We start from the raw sequence: 11,031 nt of genomic DNA, 5'->3' as shown, positions 1-11,031 counted from the left end.
GTGAGAGATGTTAGGCATGCTTTTGAAGGAAGTCCTTTAGTAAAGATTGACTGTACAGGGATGCATGCAAGTGACTACAAAAAGCTAGGTGCTAAGCTTAAGGTTTGTACGCTGCTTCTTTTTCTATACCTTTTCATCCAGTGTCATTTAGCGTGTTCCTGTATAAAGGCATGTAAGAAATGATAACCTTTTCAAGGTTGTACATAAGCATTGGCCTTTTTCTGTAGTTATATTTTGTTCCTTGGTTTCAAAACCTTTCGGAGTTACTTATTTCTATGGATGGGAATTGCTTTGTATAAGTGCCAGATAGCATTTTGAAAAATTGCTTGATGGTATTTATATACTGCAAAGAGTTACCTAATTATTGTCTAACATTATCCCAGTTTTCTAACCCTCTTAATCTCCACTTGTTTACAGGAATTGGTTCCGTGCGTGCTACTTTCTTTTGATGATGAACAGATATTGATGTGGAGGGGTTCAAATTGGATATCAATGCATCAATCAGCACCTTCGCCTTCAGAACCAGATGATTTTGATATTCTATTATCAACAGGAAGAGGTATGAGTTACATTGCATACACATGATTATTTTTTAGACCAATTTAGAAATTACTGACCGCAGAATTAAAAGATAACAAAACCATAAAAAAAAGGTCGTACCCAGTGCACAAGGCTCCCGCTTTATGCAGGGTCTGGGAGAGGTGAATGTCGGCTAGCCTTACCCCCATTAAAAGATAACAAAACCATGTTTCAGGAAATTAAAAGATGACTTTGAAATTCTTTATCCAGTTTATATTCTCCTACATTGATTATGTTGGCTGTTAACCGTAAAAAAATCAAAGAAAAAAAATTTAATTAAGCGATTTAAGATGATTTCGGAAAGGCTTGCACATCATGTGGGGCCTTCTGTAATCAGCGTCCTAATGCTGGGCCTAATAATTAGAAAAGGCAAGTCGGGATATTTTAGAGCTTCATTTGTACCCAAGTTCAAGGAAGCTTCTGTTGTTTTTCTAATTCTAGTTAAAAGTTAGTTGATATTAGACTTGTGGTGGCTACTAGAGTTGAGTAGACATCGGTCGATCGGACTAGCTTTACAAAGTGGAGAAGGCATGCATGATTGCAACCTGTTTGTTGGGAAAGTTCATACCAGTTACTGACAAGAGAAGCAATATCCTAGAAATTGCGTTCTTAAGTCCAAGTTTTGTTGAACATTGATGCGGACAAAGTCTTTACTGTGTATTATTCCGTATACATTGTTTTGTTTCTCTCTCAGTAATAATGCAATAGGAATTCAATTTAATTCGTGAAGCAGTGATTTTCTTCTGTGATTCTAGGCTGTAATGCGCGATTCATTTTACAACGATCCATTTTATAACGCTCCATCTGACTTCCGTTTACATTCTGATTATGCTTTTTCAGGCAAGGAAGATGATAAACCTTGTAAACCTGATGCCAAAACAGTGATAACAAGCCCTAAAATGATGTCTCTCTGGAAACGCTCTATCGACTCAAACAAAGCACTGCTTCTGGATGAGCTTGGCCTCGATCCTGACGCTCTCTTGAAGAAGGTCGAGGAATTCGACAGTGTTTCGCAGGCGACAGAGCACTCCTATCCGGCGCTGATCGTGTCGAGCGAAGACGGTTCCGGCAGCTCGGTTCAAGTGTTTGAAGAAGACCAAAGGGACCCTTATAGCGAATACGACGACTATATTGACAATGATTACGACAATGAGAGTGATGATGATGAATTTTATGAGAGTGATTCAATCCCCATGGGATCATTACCTGTCGATGTAATAGCAGACAAACTCGACCATGATTAATTTCAATAAAATCTGCCAAAGGAGGCCTTTGGTTTATGGTTTGTTACTTTTTAGTCCCGTTGTAGCGTTTATTTTACCGGCAACTCGCATCCTTACTTTTAAGTGTTTTTACAGAATTTACTTGCATTTTTACTAAGGATTGGTTATAAAAATATTTTCATCAAAAACGCTTTCAATTTTTTTAAAAACACGTCCAAACGAGCTATTAAACAAATTCATGCATTGGTTGCAATGTTATATATAAGTTCCTGTTAAATGATGATGTGACAAGGTTTTGTTTCCTTTTTGGTTGAAAAACGAAGCTAAATGCTAGTAGGCCAAACAAAATAATTTTAAAAATAAATATAGACTGGAACATTCCAAATCGATCCACACAAATGCGCCAATTGAAACACGCGGATTACTTTGAGTCTGGAAAATTGGAACGTAGCACCACCTAATCCCTCACGATTATAAATAAATAATAAAAAACAAAAGAAATAAAGAATACATATCCAATAGCTGATTCTGGACTCGAAGAGGTAAAGTTGGTTCTGTCTTCTCTTCCATTTTCTGTTTCTTCTTCTGTCCAATCCAATCCCATCCAATCCAGTCCTCCACGCCAACTGCAGCATTCACACACACAAAAATGGAAAAAAGGTGAAATCTTCCAAACGCCCTCCATTTGCTCTCTCTCCCTCTCTCTCTCTCTGAGACAATTGGGAGAAGAAAAGAGAGAAGCAAAGAATCCATCTTTTTTTTTTTTTAACCTTGGGGAAATTCACTACCGAAGGCTGACAGGCCTCTCCTTTTCAGAGGAACCAACGTTTGTTATTCTCGTTTTGATGTGATCGCGAGTTGACAACATTTTTCCGGGAAACCCCACTTTAAAGTAAGGAATCTCTCCTCTTCCGCTCCTTAATTTAACCATGAAAAAGCTCCTGTTATTATTTTGTTTTCTTCTGCATTTGTACTTGGATTATGATCCCTTCCTACTGTAGTTTTTTGGGTTCCTTCATTTGTGCTTCACACTTCTGTCGAATCGTTATTTGATTTGTACGATGGTTTTTTAACAACGGACTAACTGCCCAACTGATTTTATTTCTTCCCCGAACATTTGGAACTGTTGTTTTTGTTTTGTTAACATTTGACATGTTAACTGTTTTACACAGTTTTTGTCACAGAAATTTGCTGGGTTGTTCTGGTTTCTACCATTTTCTCTTTCATGTTTTTGCAATTTCTGTGACAAATTTGAATACAAATTAGATGAGATAATTAGTGGGGCAAGTAGGTGTGAAACTTACGAGCTATGAGTTTCTTCACAGGATCATCGAACCATACTTGGCAACCCGTCATGACGGCGGATACAACTGATCCGAGTTATTGGTTGAATTGGAGGTTTCTCATTTGTGCAACATGGATCTTATCTACCATGGTTGTAGCCTCAGTTCTTATATGGAAATATGAAGGTTTCAAAAAATCGAGAACTGGCAGGAGAGCAGTGGATCAGCGAGAAACGGTAGGGACTTTGTACGAGGATGAAGCCTGGAAGACGTGTCTTAAAGGAATACATCCCGCGTGGTTACTTGCTTATAGAATAATTGCTTTTGTTGTGATGTTGGGGTTGATAGTTGCTAATGTTGCTCTTGATGGAGCCGGCATCTTTTACTTCTATACTCAGTAAGCTATCTTATTTATTTGTATTTTTCATCTTCGTGATCTTAGAAACCACTCTGAGGAGCGGATGCGCACAAATTTGAAGCTTATTGTGTTAATTGTACATGTGCAACGCTCTATATGCTGATGTACTCTATTGGCCTATTGTGCTTAACAGGTGGACGTTTGTTTTGGTCACATTCTATTTCGGGGTATGTTTTTAACCTTGTCTTGAGCATACCTGCATTTACATTGTAGTAAAGTACTTGAAATATAATATGTAGTTTGTTTTTGTACCTTCGACCGCTCAGTTCAATCTTACCACTCAAAGATGCTCATTAGGATTGATGAAATATGAGAGTCATTATGCTTCGGTTTCCTTGAATCACATTATCCCGAGTTTTAATATGTTCTGAACATCATTTTATAGTATGGATCTTCAGTCTCACTTTGCGGAATTTATAAGCATCTCAATAGAATTGGTGAGGATGAGGGGCGAGGCGCTTATGTTGCTCCAACACTACGTGAGAATAGCAATACGTCCAATGGATCTAAAAGTCTTACTCATGAAGAATATCATGGCCGCAAAGGTGCAGGTGCACGCGAATACATCTTTCAAATTATTTATCAGGTAGGTTTTCTCCAACAAGTGGCTGCAGTTCTGGTTAATAAATTTGGACTTGGATTCTTCAAGTTAGGTAAAATCTGAGCTTCTGTTATCTCAACCAGGTTGTTTCCTTCTCTTTGTTCATGTGTATAGATGTGTGGAGGTGCTGTGGCTATCACTGATTGCATATTTTGGCTTGTTCTGTATCCATTTCTAACATCCAAAGCCTACAAACTGAATTTTGTAAGTACAAGGCTGCTAATTTCATTGACATTAAGGTTCTTATAAACCACCCCTACAGTGGAAGCAGTCCAAAATTGTGCCTTTGTATAGTTTGTAACTAGAGTTGAGTTGCTGTTCTAATTTCCAGTAGTGAACCGCTTTTATTTGACGCGTCTTCCTCTTCATTCAACTGCAGATGATGGTCATAATGCACTCAGTCAACGCCCCTTTCCTCCTTGGCGAGGCATTTTTGAATAACATGGTATGTTTCGTTCCTTGTTCGTTTTGACGGCATTTTCTATTTTTTTTCATGATTAAAGCTTAAAAACTTCTCTCTTCTTCCTCCTTTCAGCGGTTTCCATTGTTTCGAATCGCATATTTTGTGCTGTGGACAGGGGTATTCGTGATTTTTCAGTGGATATTCCATGCTTGCAAATCCATGTGGTAAAACTACATTTCAAATTGCTTTTGTTCGAGATTGAAGAAATTCAACTATTGCTCATAAACATGGTAACTTCGTTGCAGGTGGCCTTATCCATTTCTCGACCTGTCATCCTCGTATGCTCCCTTATGGTATGTTTTTCTAACCTCGACAAACAAATATTGCAAAAACTGGACTGCATGTCGCCTTATCATTGTTGCCAACCTTGCAGGTATCTTGGGGTTGGATTGATGCATCTCCCATGCTACGGCGTCTTCGCTCTAATTATTAGGATAAAGAACTTGCTGTTGTCAAGAGCATTTCCGGAGTCTTATCAGAACGAGAGATGAGGAAGCGGATGAGAACTGCGTTTGTAAATCCCAGGCTACATGGTGCCACCGCGGCACCACAGATTAATGATTTTTTTGGCCTGGATAAAGGATAAATTTTGATGGTTCAGGCTTCCATTTGTAATTAGCTGCCCTAGATGATTGTTCTTCTGAAGCAGCTATGGCATTTAGACTTGCACATAACAACGTTATGATTGATTTTTCAATGATTCGGTGTAAAATTTCAATTACGATTTTCTAGTTTTTGCCGTGCATCATTTCTCCGGTAAGTTTGCTACAGGGCACACCTGGGACGGATCGGTATGGAACGAAGGCTATCTTTAAACAGATACATGCCGCTTATTAACTCCGTCGGGCTAACATATGAAGTTTTAGAATACGTGCACATAAAAGCTCAACCACGATACACCTTCCAGTCCTTGCAAAAACTCATGCTTCATCAAACAACTTCACCTGCAGATCACCAAGAGCTGCGCAGACAATACTGCATTGCTCAAGTTACGGCCCGGACAATCGTCCATGGCATCAACTTTCACTTGATATCTGAAGAGCCTTGCCACAATGTAGTGGCCTCACTCTCATCAAGGAGAGCAGAGCAACTTGTATGAAACAAGTTCAGCGCCACGTAATGTCCCGGTCCACTATTCATGCCAAATGGAGAGAGAAAAATAACCTTACATATAATATAAGTCGTCCTCATCAAGATTTTACAATCCACTAGCAGAGGACCAAGCACCAGCATCAATCCTGCACCTGTATCGAATGGTGCGAGGATTTTGCACTGGTAATAAGCAGAATGGAGTTGCAATCTCAATTTATTATGCAGCTTGAATTTGCATATCAAGTTCAACCATCTGATTAACAAATTACAAACTTGTTTCCAGAACGATAGAACTCAAACCCTTCTTCATTTCAGGGTCATAGTCATTTAATTCAATACAAACATTCAAATTACAACTAGTGTAATTGCAATCAGAGAACAAAGTCTATCATTGCAGCTAACAAGAAAAATTCCCAATCTTTTCATCTCAAATCAAAGCCAATCTTCAGTACCTGTGTTCCAACTTCTCCTGCTCCTGGTAATACTGCACATACCTGCAAATCCCACCAAATCAAAACCCAAATCATCTACTAATCCACCCAAATATTCAAAATCCCCAAATCAGACCGGTCCCAAATCCAACATTTTGACCATAAATTTCAACAATTCACCAAAAATACTTGCGACCCACTTCAAAAACCATTACCAATTGAGCACTAATGCCATCAATTACTAATTTAGAAACATAATCGGAAAACCCTAACCCTAATTTTTTAGATCGAAGACTTACGAGTAGGTGGCGACGAGAGGAGTGAGGAGGAGGGTGGCGCTGAGCCAGTTCTCGGAGACCTTGTGGTGGATCTTGCCGGTGAAATCCTTCCAGAGGCCGGGCATCACCTTCTGCTGAAACGGCGACAGCGCGTACACCACTGCTCTCATCTTCACCGGAATCTTCCCCATTTCTTCTTCTAAAATTGCTTCACTTCAATGACTTGTCGTCTGTTTGCTCTGAGCTTCTACAATATAAAGTCTACCGCAATCACACGACGAAACACTCGATGTCGTTTTTGTTTCCGTCTCGTCGCCAGTAGACTTTATTTGGAAGCAAGCAACACATCTTTATGTGACAAAGGGCTTAAGTGCTTGCAAAAAAAAAACATATGTTATCTTTATGTGACAGCGGCTGTCATTGTTGTTTGAGTCTGATTTGGTGTCGTTTTCATCATTTTTTATTCTCAAATTTAAACTTCAAGCCTTTCACTTTTTTCTTCTTTCCTTTTATTGGTCTCAAACTAAAGTCATTCCTAAAGCTCACTAGCAATAGATTACATAAGAGCCACCAACCTCACATCAAACCTGATAGATGAAATTAAATAACGTCAAATTGCGGCCTTGAACCTTTAAAAAAACCTTGAAAATTATAAGCATAACACCAAATTTTTATAAGTGAAAAGAATATCTGGATGGGTTGGGACCATCCTAATTCATTCATGACTCGTCTTTATTTAACATTAAAAATCCATCAATTACACGACAGCGGCTAAGTATTTAAGAGGCACACAATCACATGTTCGACACTTAAACATCTTCATATCAATCTACACGTAAATTGACACCTTGAGGGAGTCTTTGCGCGAGCTATAGCTCATGGACATGAAAGCTTTGGTTGCGTGTGAATGTCTTGACCGAATTTTTACGACACTTTTGGCATGCAGAGTGGTCGATTTCGTAATGGGTCCATGGCAGAACATTTATATGGACCCAATTATTATTTGATGTAAATTAAAGTATATGACGTGTCCCACCGCCCTGTGGTGGCATTATTATACAGATGATGAGGCAGACTATCATGGCATTTTCGTAAAAGATTGACCAACAAATGGCTATTTAATTAGCCTCCAGCAAACAAAGTTAAAGCTTAAAGGCCGATGAAAGAAGCAGAAGCCAAAACCAGCTTTTGCTTTCTTCAGTTTGCGGACGGCATTTTCCTTCTCCAAACTCTCCACGGACTCGAGAGCTCCGTCCTGAATTTCCAAGGTTTGCTTTCATCCGACTCTGAATATATATTTCTTTAGTCCCTTTGTCTTTTAAATTCTGGATTTTTCTCTGTTTTTTTGTAATGAAATTCTAATCGGTCAACTGATATTTCCAAGGCTTAATTCCCATTTTTGGCTGTAAAAGCATGCATTTTTCGTTATATTCAAGTAAAAATATGGTGTTTGATGCTTAAATTACTAGTGAACTAGCCTGATTATCTCAGAATCTTTGATGGGATGTCTTCTTTGACCAAAAAGATTGTAACTTTATCGAAAACGAAGGTTGGGGTTTTGAAAATTTTGAATTTTGTGTTTTGACAGCGGAGTTTATTGAAGATTGGGAATTGTATTCGGGTGCAGAGTGAGGAAATGGGATCAGAAGGACCAAAGAGTGTGGTTGTTCATGTGAGCGGGTTCAAGAAGTTCCAGGGGGTTGCTGAGAATCCCACAGAGACTATAGTTAGCAATCTGAGGGGGTTTGTTGAGAAGAGAGCGTTGCCTGCTGGTCTTAAACTTGGCAGCTGTGATGTTCTTGAAACAGCAGGAGACGGTGCACGCGCTGCTCTTTACAAGGCCATGGAATCGGGGATTTCAGCAACCGATTCTAAGAGCCATGAACAAGTCGTATGGGTGAGTATCTCCTTTAGGATTGCAAAATTTAGTTTCGTTTTCGGGGTTTGAATTGCTAGAAATGAAAAAAGCATCCACATTGTTTTGGGTAGTTAGATAGTATTGTTCTAAATCTGGAAAAGTTATTTTCTTTGGGAATGTTTGGACTCTGTCACCGCATTGGTTTCCTTTTTGGCATGTGAGGAACTAACTTGCAGTACTAAATTTATGCATCTATTGACTTAGACGGTCCCCTTGTGCTTCATGGGTTCATCTTGCTACCCTTGTTTACTACTGTGAGGAGAGGACTGACAAGACATTTTGATCTCTGATTGTTTAGTTGCTTTTGTTAAACACACAATGCACACTTTTGCTTCAGTTCGTTGTTACACTATCATGGTCTAACCCCATTCATCTGCCATGAATTACGTTGTGTTATTCCAAGATTAAGGCTAACATTGATATCTTGATTCCTAACTTGCCATAAACTTTTTGTGCTTCGCTGGCTGGAGGCTTCTTGTCAGGTTTTGTTGCTTTGCAGATAAATGTTTTCATGAATTTGTGTGAACAGATTCCAACAGACATTTTTATGCAGAAACATAAGTTAGCAGCAGTCCTCTGTATGTTGTTATTATCATTTTAATTCCGTTGCTTCTTCAGCTTCACTTGGGGGTAAATAGTGGGGCTGTAAAATTTGCTATTGAGCGGCAAGCAGTAAACGAAGCCACTTTCCGCTGTCCAGATGAGTTAGGATGGCAACCTCAGGTGAGTCTGATTCTTCCTATTTTAGTGGTGTTTCCTTATTTTACTTTACCAGGGTTCCTATTATCTTGAATTTGTTGAACTTAGTTTTCTTTTATTGCTCTTCTTCCAGCAACAACCAATAGTCCCTGAGGATGGAGGAACTTCTCGAGTGAGAGAGGTATTTCTATAATCTATTTGCAATACTATATTTATTATTCATAAAACACAATTTATCTTTTGTAGAATTTCGATATGCTTTCAGAGTCGGGCATCAAATACTTAGGGTCGGAGTTCAATGTATAGTTTCACTTTGTGCTGAATTAACATTTTGCAGAATTTTTGCGTTTTCTTATATAAGCAACCGAGGGAAAGGCTTCAAGCCTTCGATGTTGCAGGGTTTGACATTTATTTACATGGAATGTAATGATAATGTCACGTATTGGTGTGCTTAGTTTCCCAATCAATAAATTGTTAGATGACTTGTGGATGAACTCTCGTGACTGATTCTACTAAATTCTAATAGAAACTGAAAGGGGAACTGCTGCGTAGGAAGTTTTGCTGTATATAAACAAATTAACAAATTAATTGTCCATCTTCTTTTAAGTTTTGATTGAATCACTAATACTGGACTTGGCATAATGTGTCGTCATCCAAGAAACTATTTATCATGCTCATGTAGTCCTCTCGTCCCCCTTCTGTCTCCCTGTCCATGTGCGCTAACTTTTCCACCATTTGGTTCTTGAAGACATGTTGCTCGACCGAGGCAATCCTTAAGATATTGAAGAAGAAAGGATATGATGTGGCAATATCAGATGATGCCGGGCGCTTTGTGTGCAATTATGTCTACTATCATTCCCTCCGTTTTGCAGAAGAAAGGTGCCACAAATCTTTATTCGTCCACGTTCCTCTCTTTTCCAGAATCAATGAAGAAACTCAGATGCGCTTTGTGGCCTCCCTTTTGGAGGCGATTGCAGCTACATGTTAATGTTGCTAAATGTAAATCAATGGTGTCAATATCATTATAATTGTGTAATAATTTGTATGAACTTGATTGCTGTTTGCTTTTGGTGAGGAAAATGGGTTGTTTCCTATTGGCCGGGAGGTGTCGTCGTCAATGTAAAATAATGTTCGTCCATGTCTTGTGACGGTTCGAAGATTTGCTCTCACTTTTTTTCTACTTAAATCTTTTTTTCCAAATGTATCATGGCTTTTCATTTGCATATTGCAACCAAAGTTTGTCTTGTAGAAATCAAATAAAAATAAAGGAAAACTAACGAAAAGTCCAAAAAAACTTATCTTTTAATGAAAAGTCATTTTTAAAGGTATAATGAATAGTATTAGGAAAATGTATAAATGTGGTTTTTCGTTAAAAGTGAACAGTACTATGAGTGTTTGTTAAAATTCCCAATAAATAACGCACAATTTGCAAGCAAAGCAAAGGTATTCATGGGATCTAATATTCTAGTGAATAGGATATTGAGTTTTTACTAATGTGTCCATTTTTTTAAATTATGTAAAGAGCTTTAAATCCTTTCTCCTCCTCTTAATATTAGTAATTTTGTTTTAAAAAAACATGTATTAAAAATGTGTTCTTCGAGCTTGTTATCAAGTTTGTTAGGTCAATGTATTTTTTGCAGACGTGAGGTAGTTGGTTAGAACTATGTTCTTTTTTATATTCAATTTTTAAATTTTGCCTCGTTGTCATGGTATTTTAGAATAGGGAAATTTTGAAATAGATCCAATTTTATAGGTTACTTCTGAAATATGTTCAATTTTTAGTTACTTTGAACCCATATCAAAATACCTATTTTTTAGAATATCGTCAATTACACTTTTTGTTATAACAGTTTAGAATATTAATAAAGAGTAGTTAAGAATATCGTCAATTTCATTTTTCGTTATAACAATTTAAGATATTAGTGAAAAGTAATTTAGAATATCGTTCATTTCACTTAGCGTTGTATTCGTCTATAACACCGCATAAAAAACAACACCGGAACGACAAAGAGGGTAATGAAATTGGTCAATCATTAATTCGAACCT

General features: G+C 38.0%; 4 protein-coding genes across 4 annotated transcripts in view; 3 read left to right on the top strand and 1 right to left on the bottom strand.

Moving 5' to 3' along the window:
* The window catches only part of LOC103451991 (CRS2-associated factor 2, chloroplastic), a 3,777-nt gene extending 1,908 nt beyond the window's left edge, over positions 1–1,869 (top strand). Inside the window, exons 4-6 of the mRNA XM_008391454.4 lie at positions 1–102; positions 418–559; positions 1,420–1,869. The exon at positions 1–102 is cut by the window's left edge and continues 26 nt beyond it. Coding sequence (XP_008389676.2) covers positions 1–102; positions 418–559; positions 1,420–1,823 — 648 coding nt within the window. The 3' untranslated portion in view covers positions 1,824–1,869. The remainder of the gene's footprint in view (positions 103–417; positions 560–1,419) is intronic.
* Positions 1,870–2,321: 452 nt separating this feature from the next.
* On the top strand, positions 2,322–5,264 carry LOC103451990 (uncharacterized). Its single transcript, XM_008391453.4, has 10 exons — positions 2,322–2,462; positions 2,619–2,694; positions 3,128–3,482; positions 3,637–3,670; positions 3,889–4,089; positions 4,219–4,308; positions 4,484–4,549; positions 4,640–4,731; positions 4,813–4,860; positions 4,941–5,264. The coding sequence occupies exons 3-10, from the start codon at positions 3,157–3,159 to the stop codon at positions 5,056–5,058; spliced, it is 975 nt and encodes a 324-aa protein (XP_008389675.1). The 5' UTR covers positions 2,322–2,462; positions 2,619–2,694; positions 3,128–3,156; the 3' UTR covers positions 5,059–5,264.
* A 591-nt stretch (positions 5,265–5,855) lies between these two features.
* On the bottom strand, positions 5,856–6,797 carry LOC103451989 (cytochrome b-c1 complex subunit 8-like). The gene is made up of 2 exons (XM_008391451.3): positions 6,390–6,797; positions 5,856–6,153 (listed from the first exon to the last, which is right to left on the bottom strand). Exons 1-2 carry the CDS (start codon positions 6,557–6,559, stop codon positions 6,105–6,107), a joined length of 219 nt encoding a protein of 72 aa, XP_008389673.3. The 5' UTR covers positions 6,560–6,797; the 3' UTR covers positions 5,856–6,104.
* Positions 6,798–7,450: 653 nt separating this feature from the next.
* LOC103451988 (uncharacterized) lies at positions 7,451–10,185 on the top strand. Its single transcript, XM_008391448.4, has 5 exons — positions 7,451–7,636; positions 7,957–8,265; positions 8,905–9,009; positions 9,119–9,166; positions 9,734–10,185. The coding sequence occupies exons 2-5, from the start codon at positions 8,005–8,007 to the stop codon at positions 9,971–9,973; spliced, it is 654 nt and encodes a 217-aa protein (XP_008389670.1). The 5' UTR covers positions 7,451–7,636; positions 7,957–8,004; the 3' UTR covers positions 9,974–10,185.
* Positions 10,186–11,031: the final 846 nt, after the last annotated feature.

The sequence above is a fragment of the Malus domestica genome, chromosome 13 (genome assembly GCF_042453785.1).
Source record: "Malus domestica chromosome 13, GDT2T_hap1".
NCBI lineage: Eukaryota > Viridiplantae > Streptophyta > Magnoliopsida > Rosales > Rosaceae > Malus > Malus domestica.
The sequence above is the reverse complement of the archived record's forward strand: the minus strand, read 5'-3'. Positions and strand labels throughout refer to the sequence as shown.

Excerpts from the sequence above, each read along its gene's own strand:
- LOC103451990 (XM_008391453.4), top strand. The coding sequence starts at position 3,157 with ATGACGGCGGATACAACTGATCCGAGTTATTGGTTGAATTGGAGGTTT. Across the intron at positions 3,671-3,888 it reads TGGTCACATTCTATTTCGGG|TATGGATCTTCAGTCTCACT; the intron begins GTATGTTTTTAA and ends ATCATTTTATAG. Across the intron at positions 4,550-4,639 it reads AGGCATTTTTGAATAACATG|CGGTTTCCATTGTTTCGAAT; the intron begins GTATGTTTCGTT and ends TCCTCCTTTCAG.
- LOC103451989 (XM_008391451.3), bottom strand. The coding sequence starts at position 6,559 with ATGGGGAAGATTCCGGTGAAGATGAGAGCAGTGGTGTACGCGCTGTCG. Across the intron at positions 6,154-6,389 it reads CCTCTCGTCGCCACCTACTC|GTATGTGCAGTATTACCAGG; the intron begins GTAAGTCTTCGA and ends TGGGATTTGCAG.
- LOC103451988 (XM_008391448.4), top strand. The coding sequence starts at position 8,005 with ATGGGATCAGAAGGACCAAAGAGTGTGGTTGTTCATGTGAGCGGGTTC. Across the intron at positions 8,266-8,904 it reads GCCATGAACAAGTCGTATGG|CTTCACTTGGGGGTAAATAG; the intron begins GTGAGTATCTCC and ends TTGCTTCTTCAG. Across the intron at positions 9,167-9,733 it reads GAACTTCTCGAGTGAGAGAG|ACATGTTGCTCGACCGAGGC; the intron begins GTATTTCTATAA and ends TGGTTCTTGAAG.